Source organism: Prionailurus bengalensis, chromosome B2 (assembly GCF_016509475.1).
Source record: "Prionailurus bengalensis isolate Pbe53 chromosome B2, Fcat_Pben_1.1_paternal_pri, whole genome shotgun sequence".
Taxonomy (NCBI): domain Eukaryota; kingdom Metazoa; phylum Chordata; class Mammalia; order Carnivora; family Felidae; genus Prionailurus; species Prionailurus bengalensis.
Window position 1 is genome coordinate 11,747,423 of NC_057349.1, and position 22,170 is coordinate 11,769,592.

General features: G+C 43.5%; 2 protein-coding genes across 6 annotated transcripts in view; one reads left to right on the forward strand and one right to left on the reverse strand.

Moving 5' to 3' along the window:
• NUP153 (nucleoporin 153) overlaps nucleotides 1-9,193 on the forward strand; it is an 87,367-nt gene extending 78,174 nt beyond the window's left edge. For all 5 annotated transcript variants that reach the window (XM_043590748.1, XM_043590749.1, XM_043590747.1 and 2 more), the window contains 4 exons: nucleotides 1,714-2,070; nucleotides 2,734-3,006; nucleotides 7,470-7,638; nucleotides 7,808-9,193. In XM_043590748.1, coding sequence (XP_043446683.1) covers nucleotides 1,714-2,070; nucleotides 2,734-3,006; nucleotides 7,470-7,638; nucleotides 7,808-7,892 — 884 coding nt within the window. In that variant the 3' untranslated portion in view covers nucleotides 7,893-9,193. The remainder of the gene's footprint in view (nucleotides 1-1,713; nucleotides 2,071-2,733; nucleotides 3,007-7,469; nucleotides 7,639-7,807) is intronic.
• Nucleotides 9,194-11,674: 2,481 nt separating this feature from the next.
• On the reverse strand, nucleotides 11,675-21,617 carry FAM8A1 (family with sequence similarity 8 member A1). Its single transcript, XM_043590753.1, has 5 exons — nucleotides 20,807-21,617; nucleotides 19,404-19,524; nucleotides 17,646-17,769; nucleotides 16,536-16,675; nucleotides 11,675-15,097 (listed from the first exon to the last, which is right to left on the reverse strand). Exons 1-5 carry the CDS (start codon nucleotides 21,522-21,524, stop codon nucleotides 14,953-14,955), a joined length of 1,248 nt encoding a protein of 415 aa, XP_043446688.1. The 5' UTR covers nucleotides 21,525-21,617; the 3' UTR covers nucleotides 11,675-14,952.
• Between the last annotated feature and the right edge of the window lie 553 nt (nucleotides 21,618-22,170).

Consider the following 22,170-nt stretch of genomic DNA (forward strand, 5'->3'; position numbering starts at 1 on the left):
AATAATATATTGGGAGCAAGATGAAAAATTAACCTGACCGGGGTGGGGGGGGTGGTGCGGGGAGAATGGAATTCAGTGAGTAGGTGTGAGCAGTTTGTGTCTATTGTCTGTTTGGAAATTCAAAACACTCTCCAAAAAAATAAAAACTAAATTATATGTGATTTGGAAAGGAATAAAAATAAGATCAGGTCTAATCGGATATAATTATGGTGTTACTATACTCTTTCCATTGAAATAGACACTCTTAACCTCTCATTAACCAACTTGAAAGTGAACCAACTTGTTCCATTGTCTGTAAATCATACTAATGCCCGTTTCATATTATGGCCAGCCCTGTCCAGTAGACAGTATTGGAACAGTTGAAAAAAATGTCTTCAGTAAAGTGGGTGGTTTCAGGATCACCATATAAAAACCAGTAGCTTTCCTCTGAATCAGCAATAAATAGTTGGACAAATGTCACTTGTATTTTCTAACATCTTTAATTTGTGTTTTATAACAGCAACAGAACTTGTAACAGGCTAAATAATTAAAAGAACAGAAAAGACCTATTTATTAATACCTGTTCCTGAGTGAGAATAGTCTCCTGCCCAGCTCCCCCAAGATAATTTGGTTTTTTGTGTTTAGTTGAAGTGTAGTTGACACACAGCATTACTTTAGTTTCGAGTGTACAACTCAGGGATGCCCCAGCGCTGTGCATTTGCTGTGCTCACCACAAGTGTAACTGCCGTCTGTGACCACACAACACTGTTACAGTGCCGTAGACTGTCTTCCCTGCACGCTCCCTTTTATCCCGGTGACTTGCTCATTCCATACCTGGAAGCCTTGATTTCCATTTCTTTTTCTTAACGTTTATTTGTTGTTGAGAGACAGAGACAGAACGTGAGCAGGGGAGGGGCAGAGAGAGAGGGAGACGCAGAATCCGAAGCAGCTCCAGGCTCTGAGCTGTCAGCCCAGAGCCCGACGCGGGGCTCGAACTCACAAACCGCGAGATCGAGACCTGAGCCGAAGTCGGTTGCTTAACCGACTGAGCCACCCAGGCACCCCCTTAATTTCCGTTTGTAGAGGAATTTTTGTGGAGCGTGACAAGCTAAGGTAATTTTAAAATTCACATGGAAGGGAAAATGCACAAGAAATTTTGGGGAGAAGGGCAGGCACACAAACAGGTTTACTATCAAACCAGACTATAAAGCTACAATAATTAAAACAGTCTAGTAACAGTAGCTATAGAGGAAACAAATGCGCACATACTTAGAAATGTAGCGTGTCGTAAACGTGGAGTCACAAATTAGCGAGTGAAGGACGCGCTGGTCAGTAAATGCTGCAGAGAGAATTGACTGCTGGTTGGAGAAATGATAATTTTGCTAACATAAATTGCAAAGTCAAGAGCACAGCTGTCTCCCACTATCCGAGCTGTTACCCGTAGTCTTCAGTTGGATGTGTTGAATTTAAGGGATATTTTTATTCTTATTAATCTGAATGCTGAGGGCTTGCCTTCTTCTGTAAGACAAACTTCAGAAGCCGTAAAAGGGAAGATGGATGTATTTGCTTACATCATAATTTAATATAGTGTGTGCATTTGCTGAATGAATTTGTATAAAAAAGTTACTGTTTCTGTTTTCTAGTGAATTTGTGGACCGTAGGCAAGGGAAAAAGGCTTTCTGTGATTCCTTGTTCTTAAAGATTTTTGTTTGCATCTTTATTTCTCTCTTACAGATCCAGGTGCAGCAAAACCAGTGTTCAGTTTCTTGAACAACAATTCTTCTAATTCAAGTGCACCGGCCACTTCGGCAGCCGGGGGCATATTCGGTAGCTCCACTGCGTCCTCCGGTGCGCCGGTGGCTGCCTTCGTGTTTGGACAGGCCAGCAACCCTGTGAGCAGCTCCGCTTTCGGGAACTCTGCGGAGGCCAGTACTTCTCAGTCTCTGCTGTTTTCTCAGGAGAGCAAACCTGCAGCCACGTCCAGCGCGGGCTCAGCGGTCACCCCGTTCGTCTTCGGTCCAGGGGCCGGCGGTAGTAATCCTGTAACCTCTGGTTTCAATTTTGGAGCTACCACCACATGCAGCTCTGCAGGTACATTTATTTACAAAAGAAAAACAGGTTGTAGTTGGATTGTTTCATCCTGTCTGCTCTTAGCAAGTAACCTGTCGCGGGTTGTCACAGAACAGCCCGGGTGCAGTTAGGTCGCCTGCCCCCTAAGGTTACGGGTGTGGCAGCCGTTCACTGCGTGGAATCCCCTGCAGTCTGTGTTCGGTTTAATAGAATTAACTCTTAGGAGGGATTTTTCTGATCTCAACGAGAGTGTAATCTTTAGATTTTCCAAGTGTTCTTTTTGAAATGTTAGGTTGTTAAGTAACCAGACACTGGGGCCTATTTCATTAGACGTAGGTCCGCATTACGTATATATACATGATGACGACATTAGCTGATTTCTGCAGTGCGTTGAATATGTGGTGAAAATCAGTTATCTTCTTGGATGGATCCCTTTACCTAAAAAAATTTGGCTGTGAAGGTGGGGACTCTTGGCTAATAATTCTTGTTTATATGAATTCTATATGGCTTTACTAAATAATGGGATTGTATTCTTCATTATTATTGAAAACTGGCCCTGATGGGACTTGTTCAGCAAGGTAAAGGGAAAAGAGGCTCGTGGTTTGCAGCTAAATTTTTAGACCTTTCTTAAGGATTATCTGGTTGTAGCTGTTAGGTGACGTGATTGTTTCTCTGGGTCTCTAGGATCCTCCTTCGTGTTTGGCACTGGACCTTCAGCACCGTCTGCCAGTCCAGCATTTGGTGTTAACCAAACCCCGACGTTTGGACAGAGTCAAGGTGCCAGCCAGCCGAATCCCTCAGGCTTCGGAGCCCTGTCATCTTCCGCAGCATTGTTTTCTGCCGCTTCTCAGCCCACGCCACCCACTTTTGGGACAGTGTCAAGCAGCAGCCAGCCTCCTGTGTTTGGACAACAGCCTAGTCAGTCTGCATTTGGCTCTGCAGCAGCTCCTAGTTCTAGTAAGTGTGTGCTGTTCACGTAGTTTGCATCCGTACCCAGGTGCTGGTGGCTCCCAATAGAATATGGTTTCTGAATTTTGAAGCCACGTATGTGTCTTAGTTTTTTAAACGATTTATACTTGGCAGAATAGAGAAGTATGTATTTGGACTTTATAATATAAACAACATTCTCAACTTCATACCGTTAAAAGTAAGCGCTTGAAGGTATTCATGTATGTGATTAAAATGTAGTCATTTCTTACTCTTTGATGTAGATTGGACATTCATTCAGTCCCATTTCTCCCCATCTGAATTTGGGAGCACTCCAGCCTAGATTCCAGCTATATTTTCTAGTCCTCGTTGTGGGAGGTTACGCCCCCAAGTGCAGTGCTCTCCTGGGACCGGACAGCCCCGTTGTCCCAGGAACTTTCTGTTGGATGACACTTGACTGGCAATATGTAAACAAGTGCATTGTTTTCAGTCTGGCTAATCACGTTGTACTATGATGTGTTTCCTCAGAATTGCACGATGTGTCTTTTTCTCACTGTGAAATACAACTTCATGTAGAAAAACCTGAAACGTAAATGAACAGTGTGATGTTGCAGCAAAACGCTTGTGTAGCCCGCCGCCCAGGAGCCCCTCTGGTCTCCCTTTTTGATCACACGCCTCTTTCCTTGCTCTGATGGGTCCTGGCCTTTATGATCATCACTTTCCTGGGGTTTTTAAAAGTGAACTACTGATACGTAAATCTCTACAAGATACCATTTTGCCTTATTTTTAACTATATATATATATATATATGGAATCTTACCGTATTCAGTGTTTTGCTTCTTGTGTCTTTTGCTTTATTTGTAAAGCACATCCATGTTATTACATATAGTTTGTTCATTTTCATTGCTGTAGAGTAAATCAGTCTATGAACATACCGCGATTTATCCATGTACCGCTGTTTTTAGCTGTGAGGACATGCCGTTCTGCTCGTGCCTGCCCACGCTGCGGGGTGCACGTGCATGTTTCTCTAGGGTACGTACCGGGAAAGGGGCCGCTGGATTCCGAGGTGCGTGTGCGTATCTTCTACGTTACAGCATAACACGAGTTTGGCCTGGCAGATTGTTCACATTCACATCCTGCTGTCTTGTATGAGGATTCTCATGTCTGGATTCTACTTGATTTCATTTTTTGTGAATTGTTTTAATAAGGGTTTTTTTTTGTTTTTTTTTTAATTTTTGTGGCTGTTTTTCATTTCCATTGTTTTGCTTATTTTGTAGGAATTATTAATGTATTCCGGATATTGATACTTGGTCAGTAGTACAGGTAGCGGAACTTCTATGACACGTATTACCCATTTTAATTGGGATTAGTTGATTCTTCTCACTGTGAGGCGTTGGAGAGTTTAACTTTCTTTCACACAGGTGACATTTCCCTCAGCCCTCCTGATGTGGGGACCACTGTGTCCTTGGATCAGTGGCCCGAGTGTGCAGACTGTGTGATATATACTTTGCTATTCTTCTCTCTACAGGGTTTTGTTTTCTACAGCACGAATGATCCCCGTCTGTGTTGATGTCTTTGTACCTGTCAGTAGTTACAACTTTGGCTCTCCTCCTGTTCATCTAGATCACTTCTCAGTATTTTCAAATACATTGGCTGTGTGCTATTTAGTACCTGAGAGAAACTTATCTGCTCCTCCCACCAGAATCCTCCCACAGAATCTTCTAATCTGCTCCTTTCTAGGCCCACTGTTGAACTGTGGTCTCGGCACCTCTTTTTACCTTTCTCTTGGAGATTCTGGAACCCTTCCTCTCAAAAGAATCTCTTTGCTGGATGATGTCAGTGTTGTCTTATTTGTTTTAATAGAGCAGCTCTTCCAGTGATTTCTGAAGTCCTCAGGGAAGAAAGTTTTGAGACCTTACATTTCCGGAAGTATTTTCATTATGCCCCTGTGTTTGGTAAGATTTCAGTTGAGTACAGATTTAGATTGGACATAATTTCCATAGTTTTGAAGGCATCTCTCCATTATGGACTTTCTGGCTATCTCAGAGTTAACTCTTGAATTCTTTCTTCATCTCTGCTCTTTGACCATTTCTTCTTTCTGAAATCTCATTAGAATCTTTTCTTTTGCCTCCAGTGTTCTGACTTATCAAGAAGCTGTTCCGGAGCGCCTGTTTGGCTCAGTCAGTTAAGCGTCCGACTTCAGCTCAGGTCAGGATCTCACGGTTCATGGGTTCGAGCCCCGCGTTGGGCTCTGTGCCGACAGCTTGGAGCCTGGAGCCTGCTTCGGATTCTGTGTCTCCCTCTCTCTCTGTTCCTCCCCTGCTCTCACTTGTCTCTCTCTCTCTCAAAAATAAATAAAAGATTTAAAAAAGAAAAAGCCATTCCTTGGCCTGTCCCACTGATTGTGTAAGGAATTTAGTCTGTCCTTTTGTGAACTTTCATTCTTGGAAATTTTCTTGTGCCTCACTCTTCTTTAACCTCTGTTCTTTTTGTCCTTTCTGCGCTTTCTGGGAAGATTTCTTCCATCTATCTTTTGTTCCTCCTTCTGTTGAGATTTTACTTCTGCTAGTATTACTTTTTAATTCCAAGTGTTCTTTTTTGTTGTGTGGATGTGTCTTTATATCCTTCCGATTTTGTTCCAAAATTGTTACCTCTTGGTCTCCCAGCAGTCACCATCCCTCTCTCTGCTTCTATGGTTTGGCTGTTTTAGATACCTCATAGAAATGAAATCAGGCAGAACTGGCTTATTTCACTTAGCATAATGTCCTCCAGAGTCCATGTTTTTGCATATTGTAAGATACTCTTTTTTTTTTTTTCTTTAAAGGACGAATAACCATTGTATGTAATGTACATTGTTTAACTCTCTATTCATGTATCAGTGGACAGTTGGGGGGTTCCACATGTTGGCTATTGTAAATAATGCCACAGTGAACCCCGGAGTCCAAGTATCTCTTCAAGATTCTGATTCTGGATAAATACCCAGAATGGGATTGCTGGATTATATGGTATTTCTACTTTTAATTTCTTGAGGAACCTCCATATTTTCCACACTGGCCGCATCAGTTAGGGCACAGGGTTCCTTTTCTTCACATGCTCACCAGCTCTTGTTGTCTCTTGTGTTTTTGGTGGCCGACAGCCATCCTAACAGGTGTGAGGTGATACCTTACTGTGGTTTTGATTTGCTTTTTCCTGATGATGAGTGATGTTGAGTGATGTTAATGTTTGTTTGCCTGCTGGCTATTTGTGTATCATCTTTAGAGATGTCTGCTCAAGTTTTTGTCTGTTTTTTTTTAATGTTTATTTATTTTGAGAGAGCACAACAGGGAGGGGGCAGAGAGAGAGAGAGAATCCCAAGCAGGTTCCACGCTGTCAGCACAGAGCCTGACATGGGACTCGATCTCACGAAACCCTGAGATCATGACCTGAGCTGAAATCACGAGTCAGATGCTTAACCAACTGAGGCACCCAGGCGCCCCGCTTTTTGTCCATTTTTAAATCAGGTTATTTGTGTTTTTTGACCGTTGAGTTGTAGGTGCTCTTGATATTCTGGATACCTGCTTCTTATCAGATATGTGGTTTGCAAATACCTGTTCCCATTCAACTCAAAATTTAATTAGTGTAGGATACCTAAGTACCACTTGATAATTCTTTGTGTTTGGATAGGCTTGTAGATCTTGAATTTCCTTGTAGGTTTATCTGACTGGCCTGTTTACTTGGGAAGACCTGGATGTTAGTGTCAGCAGATCTGGAATCCCCAGAGAAGATTATTCAGTCTCCTACCTGGAGGGCACATGTACTCCCCGTGGCCAGGGTTGGTGGGGCGCGGGGCAAGGCCGCACCTCTCGGCCTTCACCCTGGTTTCTGTAGGGTGTCCTTGCCTTTCTGTGTGATACATCCTGACCCCTGGCCAGAGACCTCTCTAGAGACTTGCCGGGCTGGAGAATGGCCTCTTGTTTGTACCGGGGCGGGACAGATCTGGGCGTCTGCTGCCCACACGGATGATCTCCCACCTTCCCTGTTGTAGCCCACCCGCGGCCTCCCTTCCTCGGCCGTCTGGCGCCCAGGCCGTGGGTGTGTTTCGTGTCCGAGGAGTTGCTCCCGTGGGCACCCGCCGCTAGCTCAGTGCTTGGCTCCAGTCCGCCTTCTGGCGTCTCCTCCCTCATCTTGCTAAAAAACCCCGTTCCTGTTATTTTAGCATCATCTGTGAATTTGTGAAGAAATGGGCGCTAAATGTCGATTCTACTGTCTTTGTCCAGAAGTCTCTTCTACCCTTTCCTCCTTGGTCATAGGGAAGTCGGGTCACTTATCAGGGGGCGTGTGAGTCCGTAGCGTGCGTCAGTGGAGAAAACACTTCCTTCTAGTTTTCTTCCTATTAAGCGAATGTAAGTAAGGGAGCTCAACCCCTCCCGCGCTGTGCGTGGCCGGGTCGGAGTCCTTACTAGAACCACTAGCATTTTCACCTTAATGACGTTTTTCTGCTTTAACTATCGTAGCTTCAGTTTTCCAGTTCGGCAGCAGCACCACGAACTTCAACTTCACGAACAACAACCCGTCGGGAGTGTTCACGTTCGGTGCGAACCCCAGCGCTCCTGCGGCCGCGGCCCAGCCCTCGGGCTCCGGGGGCTTTCCGTTCAGCCATCCCGCGGCGGCCTTCACCGTGGGGTAAGAGGGCCTGGCCCCTTGGGGCTGCGTGCGTGTGTGTGACAGCGACATAACAAAGTATGTTTACCAGTGTGTCGTCCCCGCCCCAGTCACTGGGAGCCCTGAGTAGTAGGATTCTGAGGTTTTGTCCGCGCACTTTGTCACATAATGAAGTTTTTGTTTTCCCCAGGTCAAACGGGAAAAATATGTTCTCGTCTTCTGGAACTTCAGTCTCTGGGCGCAAGATAAAGACTGCCGTCAGGCGCAAGAAATAAAGGTCACTTTGGTGTTGTGCGCAACACTTCCACAGCAGCCGGTGCCCTGCTTTCCAGATACTGGATCGTCCTGTGTGCTGGGTTATCTGACGTCAGATCCGCCTCAAGACTTCTTTAATTTGGGGGTTTTCCTCCTTGTTTTCTTTCTTTACAGAAGCCCTGCCCTCACCTCTCCCACTCCCGTTTTAAAACAAATCATAGCTAGATCGGTGACTGATTCTTCAGCGAAACTCTGACCCGGCGCATTGGTCCCTGGCCCGGCGCAGGCTGGCCGGGCCCAGGGAGGGAGCCCGCTCCGCGAATGGCTTTGTAAAGAACCCCTGTGTCTGCACCACCGCGTGCGTTGACACGCGTTTATGGAACGCACTGACGTTGTAATTATATCGGAGGACCCCCGTGTAGATTAGAGAGTGTTGAAGTGAGTGATTTCTCTGCCGAGTTTGTGCTGGTGTATGTGTGGAGTGAGTCGGGTGTCTCGTGCACTAAGATTTTCCGATAGAGGAAGCCTGATGAAAGGATGGTCCGTGCTAAGGACTTACTAGATCTAGTTCATTCTCCATTTAATAATTCTCTGCTATTTCTATATTTTCATTCTCCTGACTCTCACCTGTCTTGCCTTTTTCATTATTTTATTATGAAACTTGTGTAAATACAATTTTGTTTCTGTACTTTTTTGGCATAACATAAATCTGTGAACTTGAAATTTTAATTTTGTGTTAGAAAATTTGTTCTTTGTTTAGTCTCGTCTCAGATTTTATTATGTAAATCCCATTATTCAAAGTTGCCTAAATCCATTTGGAAATCTTTAAAAAAAAATTGGGGATTCTTAAAGTGAATTTATTGGCTTTTCTGATCCAGTTTTGTTTGGACCAAAAACCAGTATTGTACAAAGTATTAAGCATATATTTTTATATTTACTGAAATGGACTGTGGTGACTTTGGATAATAAGGAAAAGTTTAATATTAAAGCCATGTTTATTACAGTATAATTAACATGTTAAACCATGGGATAAATGCCATCAATAAAAAATTATGAAATATTTTTCGTTCTAGTGTTAACTTAAAATGAAGGTACCGGTGTTAACGGAAGGGAACCTTTGTATAAAGGTTCGCCACGGTCAGAGAAATTCCAAAGAATCCATTTAAGTGACTTGGACATCTCCTAAGTGAAGCGGGGAAGTGTCCGAACGTAAAACATGTAGAAGGTACCCTGCTTTTTGTCTGGTGCTAGGAATCACGCCTACTTTGCATATAAATTGACATACCTTTTTAAAAGTTGAAAATAAACACACGTGACCATTTCTGTTTGTATTTGTATCTTCCTTGAGAGGTGACCAGACAGCCATTTATCGATTGAGCTTTTGGAGACACGTGCCCAGAGCAGCCTGCAAAAACTTGAGTGGTTCTGTCGTGTGGAATTCGTGTGGATTATGTTAGCAGATTTTTTTTTTTCTTTCTGACTAGGTCTCTTCGGTGGTCTGTCAAAAAGAGCTGCTGGGATACCATTTGCCAATTCAGAACTTGAAAATGTTTACAAGCTTTTTTATGTGTTTCCAATTTTGGCATAGGATGTTTGTTGTCTTGAAAACCTCTTAGGCCATCGTCAGATGCTGGTTTGGGGGTAGACATTTTCTAATTTTCACTTTATTAGTAATACACATTTGACACGGGCCTGTCTGGGGGCAAATGGTGATGAGTCCTGGAAATCCAGTCTTAATGCTCAGATGTTGATGCCGAACTAAATTGCAGGCTCGTTCATGTTAGCCATTCTCTAGGCCTGTACGAATGGGGACATTAGGCTTTCTACTGTGGGAAATTCTCATAAGAAATGTGCTAGAAATATTTAGTAGAAGTGACTGAAAATCCTACTTAAGGCGGTTGAAGAAGGAAATCTTCCGGCGCCCAAACTGAAGTCTGTAGAAATGTGTTCGGCGTGTGGCGCTTGTACTTTGCATCTCGACTGCGGCTCTTCTCGGGCTGCACGGGGGAGCTCTAGGGGCGCTCGAGAAAGCAGCTCTAGCCTCAAGCCTGTCTGTCCCCTGCTCGGCGAGGTCTCCTGCCCGGACCGGCTCCGGTGGCTGTGGGAGCAGCTCGGGCAGGTTTGTGTTACGTGTTCTATACACAAGTGAAAACTGAGGGCGGTTGGTTGGGAGAAGGGGAAATAGCACAGGAAGAAAACCCCCTTCTCTGGCTGGAGGATTCCAGATGCAGGAGGTCCAAGCCTGCCACTTTGGGTGCCGGGTGATTTTCAGTAATTCAGGATTTGGGGCGTTAAGAAACAGTATGATGTATGGGGCGCCTGGGTGGTGCAGTCGGTTGAGCGTCCGACTTCAGCCAGGTCACGATCTCGCGGTCCAGGAGTTCGAGCCCCGCGTCGGGCTCTGGGCTGATGGCTCGGAGCCTGGAGCCTGTTTCCGATTCTGTGTCTCCCTCTCTCTCTGCCCCTCCCCCGTTCATGCTCTGTCTCTCTCTGTCCCAAAAATAAATATTGAAAAAAAAATATATTTAAAAAAAAGTATGATGTAAACAACTGGGAAATGTCTTCAAGCTAGCTGCCTTTGTTCACATCTGTTATAAATTCTCTCCTGCAATTGTTTACGTAATTAGGATTTTGTTATTTGAAATTGAAGTGTTGGAATAACTATTATTTTTTAATGTTTATTTTTGAGAGCGTGTGTGGGAGGGGGACAGAGGATCTGAAGTGGGCTCTGTGCTGATAGAGCCGACGTAGGGCTCGAACTCACGAACCGTGAAATCATGACCCGAGCCGGAGTCCGTCGCTCAACTGACTGAGCCACCAAGGCGCTCCTGAAGTGTTGGGACGAATTTTAAAAATTTGTAACCAGGCTATAAAGTAGTCTAACACTTTAATTTCAAATGATAAAATCCTAATTATAGGAGGTTTATTTTTAAAATTTATTTTTAACTCTTGTTGACCTACCATACTCGTTTCAGGCGTACAGCAGGAGTCTCTCCTTCGTGCTCCCCACAGTTCAGTGCAGTCACCGTCGGTCACCGTACGTTACTCCAGCAGTACTGTTAGCTGTCCTTTTCATCTCCATGACTTGTTTCCGGGGCCTGTTTAAAGTGAAACTCCCTGAAAGCTGTACGAAGGTTACGAGCCTGTGTGTTTAATGGAAACTGCACATTTGGTATAGTCAGGTTGAGGAAATGGCCGTGTACTGGGTCTAGTGACACACACCAGCTGAATTTATGAATACCACGGGGCAGCTCGTAAAGCTTGCTTTAAAAGTTCCCTGTAGTTCCACAATGTGTAGTGTGCGCCTGGGCTCAGACCAACACGGTCTACAGAGCTCAGACCAGGCCGTTTTAGCTCCATTTAGGTTTCTCAGCTTTGTTCTTCTTGGGGACCTGTGTTGTATCCTGTCCTCCTCTAGATGTGTTACAACAGGAAATGCTTGTAAGATCAGAACTAGGTTTAAGTTGCCCAGCACGGTTGTTCACCACCTATGAGACTTTGAACTTCCGGTTCTTTGGGTGTAAAATGCGTTCTTAGTTATCTTGTATAATGCGGGATGGTTAATGCCAGTCCTGGCTTAACATTAAGCTTAGTCATCTCTGGGGAACTTTTGAGTGACTTTTGCTACAGGACTGTACAACCCCTAAGGGTGGATGGCTTGTTGCTAGATCTGTCTTTCTGAAAGCACTCTAGCTGACTGCCATTCTCCTGAAGGCAGAGAATGCTGGAAAAGCTGAGCAAGGTCTCCGTGAGCAGGAAATTCTAGAGCAAATCTCAAATTAACAGTCAAAAAACGAAAGCATCGGTGATCAAGTATTTATTGAGACAAAGAATACAAATCGGTGGCATACAAATTATTAAAAATAGAATGAATTTTACTTATAGGCAGGCCATCAGATACTGTTTGTGGGTCAAGTCCTACTATAATGAACTGCAAGAAAATAGACACACAGCTGGAGAGGAGGAACGTCACCCAGGCAAGCACTTCTTGTAAAAGATTCTGGCCTCTGGGATGGAGGCCGGGCAATGGCAAATACGTGAAATGACACTGGTCAGGTTTTACGAACACTGCTGTTGGCATATTCCTCCAAAGGAACCACAGCTTTGAACAGGGTAAGTGTAGAATGAAAACATCCTACCCCTCCTCTCAGAAAGCCCTCCTCCCGAGTAGCAAGTAAACTCCCTTTTTTGTCTTCCTTTGCTGGAAACACTTATGCATAAGTAAAACACCCAAACAAGTCCCATAAGGGAACAAATCCTTTTAATGCAGCTAAAAACCACTTTTCCTGTCATTTGAAACGATGGACACTAAAGCCTTAATTTTATAATTTAGACAAAGGGGCCCTCAACCATTTTTTTTTTAAATCCTAAATATCTGGGTAAAATCGGAAGGTAAATGTTTAAGTCACTTCTGAACCAGTGCTACACAGGTATCAGCTGGGCGATACTTTGAAGGCTTTCTATCCAAAAAAGTGTTGGCTTTAGTTTCATGGTCACAGATGAGTCAAAAAGAGCGAGGCTTGTCATCCTCGGGTTTCCTCACCTCGGCCCGCGTGAACACTCAAGTCAGACTTCTCTTACGGTGCACTACCACTCTAGCTACTTTTGGTAGGTACTGAGATTTTTCTAGATGCCTGAGTTAACTGCCTATTCTGTGGTTTTCATTAGGGCACTTTCACTGCAATAGTGTTCTTCTACTCTGCTTACTTTTGATTTTTGTTCCCTTATTATCTTGTAAAAGTGATGAATAATGTTTGTAAACATTCTTTGAAAACAACTATCTTTTTGCCTTTTTAGGCTAGAGCTTCGGCATGAGAATTATACTCTGATGCAGAAATTTTCTATAAATGAAATACATCAAATAGAAAAGTGTTTTTGAAAAGATGGGAGGCTTCCCACCCCCCTCCCCCCCACCAAAACCCGAAGAGAACTCTCCCTCCTTCCCCATTTTTTGTCATTTTTTCCCAATGATCTGGGCATCAAATATCTTTTCCTAAGTGCATTCAGAAATACAAACAGCCTTGCAATGTGTTGTAAAGGCAAAGCAGGAATACTTTTATTTTATCGGGCTATGTAACTTGAACCCTAAGATGGACCTAAATGAACCTACATAGATATTCTGAATAACTCAGATACAGAAAATATGCAATTTTTTAAGAAGTTAAACTGGGTGACGTGACTTGCTTTTGTTTGTATACATTAAAATAGCCTAGACGGTGAACCAATTTTCTGAGAGGAAATTATAAAGATCTCCAGAGCTACATGGCTGAAGGACATTGCAACTGGATCTCCCCCATCAGTGGCAAAAATAGTGTATCCACCAATGCTAATGTAGTACACTACTGAGTGGTACGTTTGGGTAACACCCTGAAGGGCCGTCAAGCTAAATATCTTCCCAGGGGCAACAAGTGAATGATTTGTCGAGTACCTGGACGCACTTAACGGACAGGCTTTCTGTGGTGTTGAATTTAATGTAAAATTATTTTGAAAAACATGGCTTATGAAATTTTATGATAAAAAGGTCATAAGGACACTGTTAAGGTTTCTATAGACATCAAATGTGAATACTTTCAGTTTTAAAGGAAAAACCCACTTTAAAAACTGATACAGTGATAATATACCTGTCTTTCATTCGCTATCAAAGACCAAAAAAAAGTCAAGATCTTTTAAGCAATCTAATTATGAAGTGTCCAACAGAGGTTAGTGTTTTTTTGGGAAAATAGTATCAGGGTTGGAGAAAACGCCTAAGAAATAAAACTTTTTCAGGTATTCTCTCAACAGAGCTAACAGGGCCATCTAACAAAACATGCACACATACTTAAAACACTAAGCTTTGCCTCAGTAGAAGAATAAATTAAAATGGCAATACACAAACTGTTACTTAACATTTCCCTCAAGACACCATCCCTGGCAGCCCCAAAGTGAGGTTTTGTCCCAAAGAACTTAGAAAAATGTCTGGAAATACCTGTCCTTGTTTTAGAATAGTTCATAATGGGAAAATCGCTAATATTTAATAGGCTACCTAGTATTTTACCATGAAATACTATGATTATTTTTTAACTCCTTGAGGTTTCAAAAGTCCTAGAACTATATAAAATATAAAAGGAAACTACCTAGTGTGTAAATATCCTTATAGAAACAGAAGTTCTATTAGAACACTGAAAAGCACTAACACTTTCTTCATGCTGCACACATACTGGGAATGTTGTTTTACAGTAAATATGCAACAATTTGACGAATAATTTCCCCCCACATATAGTTTGATTTAGGGCACTAAAAACACTTGCACATGAATTGTAATTTTAATTTATGGTGAAAATTTAGGACCCCCCTCCCCCCACCAAAAGCAATCACTAACTTACCTTTTCTTTAAAAAAATCAGTAATACAGCAATATGACTTAATACTTTTTCATCATCATGCAAAACTTGCCCCAAATACATGTTAGAACAGTAACGATACTTGTAAAGTGGCATCATTCCCACAGTGCATTGCAGTACAGATCTGAGAACGACAGTAAGGGAACCTAGGCCTGCCTCCTTTGCCCCTCTCTCTTGCAGCTGACTCACTTCCTCCCAGAGTGGGAGATAAGCGGGTTATCAAATTTGTGTCCCCACCCCCCTCCCCAAAAGCAAAGACAACAATTGCCCCAAGAAGTGTTGACTAAAATATGAGTTAATGTGTTTACAAAACACAACTGGACTTTTCCATCATTCTGGGATAAACCAAAATTTTTTAAGTTTCATCTGGAGATTTCAGAGCTGAAAATGCTTTCAGCAAATTCTAATGCCTTAGATCTTAAGAAAGTATATATTGTCCATTGTTGATTATAAAATCACTTGCCTTCTTTTCAATCTAAAAATTTTTAACATTTAAATTTAACAGATTTTTCTTCTGGAAAAGTTCTTTGGCATTCAAGTAATATCAATACTTTCAGAATAGTCACCTGCATCACACTGGAGCGACTGCTTTAATTTCTAAATCATCAATTAGTGTAACCCAGGGATACTGATGGCCTTGATACATAATTTAGTCTTGTCATCATTCCAGAGAGTATGGAATTCAGGGCTCTTTTGGGGCATCATCTGACCCCATTTCTCTTTACCACAATGGTTCCTGCTACAATGTCATAGGCTGTTCGATTATGCTGAAAAAACAGCAGTGTGATGAAAGCAGGGAAAAAAGAAGCAATAGAAAAGTTCTTGATCAAAGCTCGTATAGTGGACCTAAAAAATTAAGGCAAAAAATCAGACAAATTATATACCAACCACGTGGAGATTAATAGTATCCTATCAAGTTCAAAATACATACTTAAAACATACAAAGTCCTGACAGTTTTTTATCTTTGATATGAGTTACTTTCAAGTAGCATTATACTCTAGTAAGACCATCTGGGCTTGTTCTAAAGACATCATCAACATAAAAAGATTCAGAACTGTCACATGAAAAGCAGTAATAAACAGGTCTTGAAGAAGGTGAACTAAAGGTTACAGTATTTTCTCTGATATTTTGTAGACAAATATCTATTCCCTTTACTTACCTTTTCTACAGTCATTTGTGTTTAGTTCCTTCTAAACTAATATACAAAATGCAGTCCCATTTTCCACCTTCTATGAAGCACTCACATTTTAAATTACTGGGTATTCTTTCTTTGTGGGATGCTGTGATTAAAGAAAGCTTAAAAAAAAAAAGCTTTCAACCACAGCTCAGAGTGGAAACTTATCCTACTAGTGCTAGATTTCTGAAAGGCTATAGAAAAAGCACAGTGGCTGAGGGTGTGGGCTCTGAATCCACACTAAATTGTTTCTATCAGTCACTTGTGTTTCATTTCTGTAAAAAGGGGATAATAGTACCTATGGTACCTGTCTTATTAGTTAACACATATTCAGTGTTTTTAACAATGCCTGTTACAGAAGAGGTGCTCAATAAGCAGCCATTATTGACTCATTAAAAGTAGCAACCAGGATTATAATCACAAAACTGTAAGGAAATTTTGGAGATATTAGCAAAATCAAGGCTTCCAGAGTCTCTCATATTTCTTTATCTAACAACCCAGTTCTGAATCACTTGGGCAGCAATTCCAGCCAGTATCCTGTTTTGCTCAACTGACAGCCCCTTAACTAACTCTATAGAACTTGCGTTAGCACTGTTTGAACCTCCTCACAGAGACACACCAACAGCTAGCCGTGAGTACTACCAAGAGTTACACGCTGTCACTTAGAGCAGGAGCTGGACGCACACGTGCATCTCTGTCCAAACTCCTGCTGCCTGTTCAGGACGGGATAGACAGGATTACCGATAGAGGCTAAAGGCGGATCAGTAACTGGCCCGATAACCACAGATTTATTAGAGAATAATCAAACTAGATACAGAGCACTGATACACAGACCACCACCACCCAGACCCTCTCACTATGGTGGCTGATAGTTCATAAAATGACTATCTTGAAATTGTACACTGAAGAGCGGTCTATAATCATGTAACAATTGAAAAACTCAAACTTTTCCATTTTAAATCTAACAATGTCTGTTACACGCCATGAAGAAAAATTACCAACTAAAAATGCTAAAAATACTGTATCAAATGGCAGAACTTACGAATATCGGATACTACACTCAAAATTTGTTATTTTCGTAAGTAAATTAAGCTAAGAGAAGAACTTACGTTGTAATGCTAACATTTGAGGAAGGAATCACTAAAACCCGACTCGGTGCAATAAGCACTGATGTATCACACGTCACAACTCGAAGCCCCAGCAGGAACTTCCCGGGGGTGGCTCCGCCTGCTCCCCAAATGCAGATTATCTAAGGAAAGAAGGATAATTTTAATGTACTAGCTCAACGCTACCAGTTTCAAAGGTTAAGTTTTTCTGTCATCTTATTCCTTTAAAACAATTTTCAAGTTGAAAGAATTTCCTAGAATACTCAGAGGTTACCCCTGTAATGCATTTCTACTGGTCTCTCAACCCCTCCATGCCACAAGATGTGTACTGTAAGATTTCTCTGTAGCCCCCCCACCCTTTTTTTTTTTTAGCAAGTTGTTTCTATGGAAAAATACATTTCAAGTTCCACAACCAATTTACAAGTATATTTTTGGACCACAAGACTGAAATATGTTACAAAGAAATTGTAAAACGTCTCCACTCAGGGAGCTATATTTTTTATCTTTTTATTTTTTTGATGTTTATTTATTTTTGAGACAGACAAGAGACAGAGCGTGAGCAGGGGAGGGGCAGAGAGACAGGGAGACACAGAATCCAAAGCAGACTCCAGTCTCTGAGCTGTCAGCACAGAGCCCGACGTGGGGCTTGAACTCACAGACTGTGAGATCATGGCCTGAGCCGAGGTCGGACACTTAACCAACTGAGCCACCCAAGGTGCCCCACGTATTTTTTAATCTACATTCGAGAACATTTGGAAAACATTTTTAAACAGAGACATTTGACAAAAATATGAATGACTGTAAATTCCCATTTCTTTTTGTATTGGGGTGATAATTTAAATTAGATTTTTAGGGGCACCTGGGTGGCTCAGTTGGTTGGGAGACCGACTTCGGTTCAGGTTATGATCTCGCAGTTTGTGAGTTCGAGCCCCGTGTTGGGCTCTGTGCTGAGCTTGGAGCCTGGAGCCTATTTCGGATTCTGTGTCTCCCCCTCTCTGCCCCTCCCCTGCTCATGCTCGGTGTCTCTCTGTGTCTCAATAATAAATAAATGTTAAAAAAATAAAAAAAAAAAAAGATTGTTAAATGTTAATATTTGCTGAGTCAGTAGCTTACCTCATAGAAACAAACTAATAATCTGTATATAAGAGCCACAATCATCATTTTCTGCAAGTCTTCCATTGATGTGTCTTCATCTATTTCTTCTATTATATAATGCATAGCAAACTTAGAGATATCCCTGCATAAAATAATAGTTTGGGGTTATAAAGACTTAGTCACCAGCACAACTGCACTGATATTTTTTCCATTAGTGTAAGTCACAAACTTGAACTGAAATTCTAAACTAATCTTAGGTTTCCACCCGTTTAGTTTCACAAAACATTCATTAGTCTGTTCAAATAAACAGCACTATTGTGAGCAGACACTGTACTAGCCCTGGGGACATAATGGTGAGGGAACTCAACTTGGTCTCTGCTTTCAAGGAGACTCTTACCTACTAGACAAAGCAGAACAATTAAGTAGGTAAGAATAAAGTGGGATGAGGGCTATTATGTAGACCCATAGGGCAGTATGGAAACGCATACCAAGAACATTTACCACAGTGAGTGAAGCCTTCCCAGAAATGACATTTGAGCTGAGATCTGGAGGATGAAGAGAAGTTAGCCAGACTAAGAAGAGGGAAGTTTCAGAGAGAGGGACTAGCCAGAGAGAGAGAGCCTTTGAATGAGACTGTGATGGAAGCTGTAAGCACTTGGGTATGGCTCAAATATTAAGTATAAAACAAGTGATTGAAAAATGAGAGCATCTGTTAAGCCACATGAAGACTAGACTTGATCCTGATGGCAGTAAGAAAGGTTTTAAGGTGGAGAGGGGAAGAATCAGAGTTTATGATCTCTTTGGTTTATATCAGAGACTGGATTGAGATAAAACAGGAGTTGGGGGACTAAGGTACCAGTTAGAAGACTTTTGCTATGATCTAGAAAAGCGATGACAATAACTAGACTAGGGAGAAGCAGTGATGATGAAGCACCGTCTGTCAGTCAAGAGGAAATTGTCTGAGTTGAAGGCTCTTCAAGAGCCTGAAAAGAAGGGAGCTGGTACCTGACTGGATGTGTCCCTGGGAGGGACAGGGAGGAATCTCAGTAACACTCAGGTTCCCAGCAAGGGCTCTAAAACATGACCACAAGGGTTTGCATCTTGACACTATCACTTCTTAACTTTGCAATGATAAATCCTGGGCTTAACTTCTTACAAACCCAAACTTCAATATATAAAAACAAGGCTATTAAACTCTACATCTCATAGTGGTTTTAAGATTAAAGAATCCATATTATTTCTACCTGCTTACTTAGCATGTATAAAGTGCTTAGCAAGTGATAAGTGCTATATGCTCATTAATAGGAGAGGAGGTTACTCAAATAGATGGCCCACTGTGTTCACGTGGGACATGCCTGATAGTATAATATGCAATCCCATTTGGAAATGCCATCTAACTTATAATCGACAGTTGATTTACCAAAAGCTCTTTATGCCTTTGTCTTTACTCTGAACAGGATAGTAAGAGGGAAATTAGTGCCTGGCCCAACAGCTGAATTAAAAAAAGAAAAAAGAAAAAATCAAAACCTTTACCTAACTTTTAATAGGTGAGAGTCCCAGATCTTTCAGAATTTATTAAATGTTTTTCTCTCTTTTGTAGTTATTTCTTAAAACTACCAAGAAAAAAATACGACAAAGAGATTTCCCTATTAGAGAAACCATGACACTGGCACACAGACTGTCCATTTAGTGACTTGCAGCTGTGAACAGAACCTCAGAAAACAAGATCTCTATGCAGTAGACATTAAAACCTTTCTGCAAATAGCCTTAACTTACTTTATTCCACTGAGGTGCATAATACTTAAGACAATCGTTGCTTTTATAAAGAACAGAATAAAGAAATCCACCATTTCTGCCATAAATCTGTGGGCCAAGGATGGAATAACATACTCTCTGCCTGTAAATTTAAAAAAAAAAAAAAAAAAGTTAGTAAAACTACTTATTTCACATAGGCCTTGGAACCCAAGCAGGTAATAAATCAGAGAACATAAAGTCAAGGTACAACTTGCTAATTAAAACCTTACGACAATTATTGGTATTGCCTACATGAATAGCACATGTTTTTACAGCAACTCTATTCCACTATTTACTGAACAGTTTAAAAGTTTGCTTTCATCCTCTTAATGTTTAAAAAATGATTTCACAGATAAATTTAATTATTTAAGGTACTCAATACATTTCACTAGGGACTCAAATGAGAATCCAGGTGATCACAAGCCTAGGTCACAAAATTAAACTTTTTTTTTTTTTTTTTTAAGTAGGCTTCATACCCAAGGCTGATCCCAAAGAGGGGTTGGGGGGATTGAACTCAGGCTGAGATCGAGTTGGAAGCTAACTGACTGGGCCACCCAGGCGCCCCCAAATTAAACATTTTTTGTAAAAACCAAGGTTAAGTATAGACGATTACTCGAAAGTAAATACCTGTGTTCCTCATTTTACCCCCTATTCACTTTGTCTTGCTTTCTATGTAATAAATCCAATGATTATCAATCTGACATCTCAAATTCTGAGCGGGATCAAATTCAGAAAAACTAGTTTTTGTCCCTTGTATCTGTGGCTGAATAAAGTAAACAAAAAGTCTAAATAATAAACTAAACCGCGTAACTAATGCAAAACATTCTAATTCCCATAGAGAAGTAAACAGACAATATACAAGATCATTCAGCTAGGTCCCAAAGGTTCATAACTCCACTTATATTTATGTAAATCTTTTATATCCGTCGGCCCCACTGTTCTTCATATAGGTAATATATAATTATATAAATTACACATTATAGAAAAGATTATATATCATATATCCTGTCATGCATAATAAATCCACGTCTGGATTTTTTCCAGCACTACCGGCACCCTCCAACCGCCACCAGCCGTCAAAACGGCTTTGCCATCTGACAATTAAGCTTTGGCTCTCTCCACGTCGTGGAGATCAAGGGCACGGTTTCAGGAGCAAAGACGTCCTTACACGTGGAATAAGGAATCAATTCGGAGAGCCAGGTCTAAAGGAAGAACAAACTGTGCAGCTTCGGGCCACACGTTGGGAATTTGAGGCCTGGGCAGAAGACAGCTGACGAACGTGGAGAAACACCAGTTCCAGATGAAAAACGCGTGCCCTCTCTCCCCACCAGCGAGCTCCCGTAAGACCCCTTCGCTCCGCCCAACCTTCCCGACGCGCTACTCACCTGCTTGCCGCCCGGTCTCGCTCGGGGTTCGCGAAGGAGCGGCCGATCCCACTCTGGTCACTGGGGTTGAGCGGACGGATCCCTGCCCTTGCGGGGCCCGGGGTCCCAGGCCCGCGACGGGAGCAGCGGTGGTGACGCCGGTGGCCACCCCCGGGTCGGGCCCGGCGGCCGCGGCGCTCAGGAAGTAGAAGGGGTTGTAATAGCCCAGCTGGGGGGGCGGCGGCGCCGCGGGCTGGGGGGCGGCGGCGCCTCCGCCCGAGGGGTAGCTCGGCGGGGGCGGCTGGGAGCTGCAGTAGGCGGGGAAGGCGGCCAGGCCGCTGTGCCAGGTGAGGTAGCCGCAGTAGGACTGCCACAGCCACTCGTGCACCTGCCGGGAGTACTCGCGGGCGCTCAGCCGCGCCGGCCTCTCTCGCGGCGCGCCGGCCTCGGGCGCCTCGCGGCCTGCCGGCTCCTGCGGCCCCGCACCGGAGCCGGGAGCCGCCTCCCCGCACTTCCCGGGCTCGCGCGGCGGCTCCGACTCCTCGGCGGCGGCCGCAGCTAGCGCGAGGCCCGGGGCTGGGGGCCGGCCCGGGGCCTGGGGTTCGGCCTGCGGCCCGTCCCGGGGGCGTGGGGCGGCGGCGGCAGGAGGGCCTCTCAGGGAAGGGACGGGCTCGGGGTCCCCTCCGCCGTCGTCCTGCCCGGGAGGGCGGCCTCGGGCTTCCTCCGGCCCCTCTGCCATCGTCGCCTCAGCAGCACCCTCGGCGGTCCTGTCACTGCGCCGTCTCCCTCCCCCACTAGCCCCTCCCCAACGGCCCGGTCGCCACCGCAGCAGCCGCAGGCGTCAACAATTCGCCACCGGAAGCGGAAACCCCGCCTCTCCCCAGCGTCGCCGGCCGCGGGGCGGGGCAGGCGGAGGGGGGGGCGGAGCGGAAGAGGGGCTGCGTGCTCCTGGCGGGGGCGGTGGACGTCGGGGGACTCGGACGCCGGGGGCCCTTGGTTCGCCTGTTGTGGGGCTCGCGCTGCCCGCTCCCCCGCCACCTTTCACGTTCTTCACGAAACCTAAGGCCTGTGGCTTCCCCACATCATCCCCTGGGAAGTGGACTCAGGCTGTCCCTGGAGACACTGCTGGTGGAGGAAGAGATTTCCAAGAGCAGTCCCAGCTTCCTATTACCGAACCGCGACAGTTTGGGTCTCCAGGCCCTGGGCTTGTTGCTTATTTCCGCCTGCATTCATTCCAGTGAATTTGTCGCTGGCCATTTGTACTCCAGGGAGTGACAAAAGACATATGCCCTTAAGAGGATAAGAAATTAATAACCAAATTAAACTGAAGATAGTATGGCTCAGCTGCAGAGATTTTCAGTGTATAAAAGAAGGGAGGGGGGATT

Coding starts and splice junctions, on each gene's coding strand:
- FAM8A1 (XM_043590753.1), bottom strand. CDS start 21,524: ATGGCAGAGGGGCCGGAGGAAGCCCGAGGCCGCCCTCCCGGGCAGGAC. Junction 19,525..20,806: donor CGAGACCGGGCGGCAAGCAG/GTGAGTAGCGCG, acceptor TTAAATTTACAG/GCAGAGAGTATGTTATTCCA. Junction 16,676..17,645: donor TATTAGTTTGTTTCTATGAG/GTAAGCTACTGA, acceptor TTCTTTCCTTAG/ATAATCTGCATTTGGGGAGC.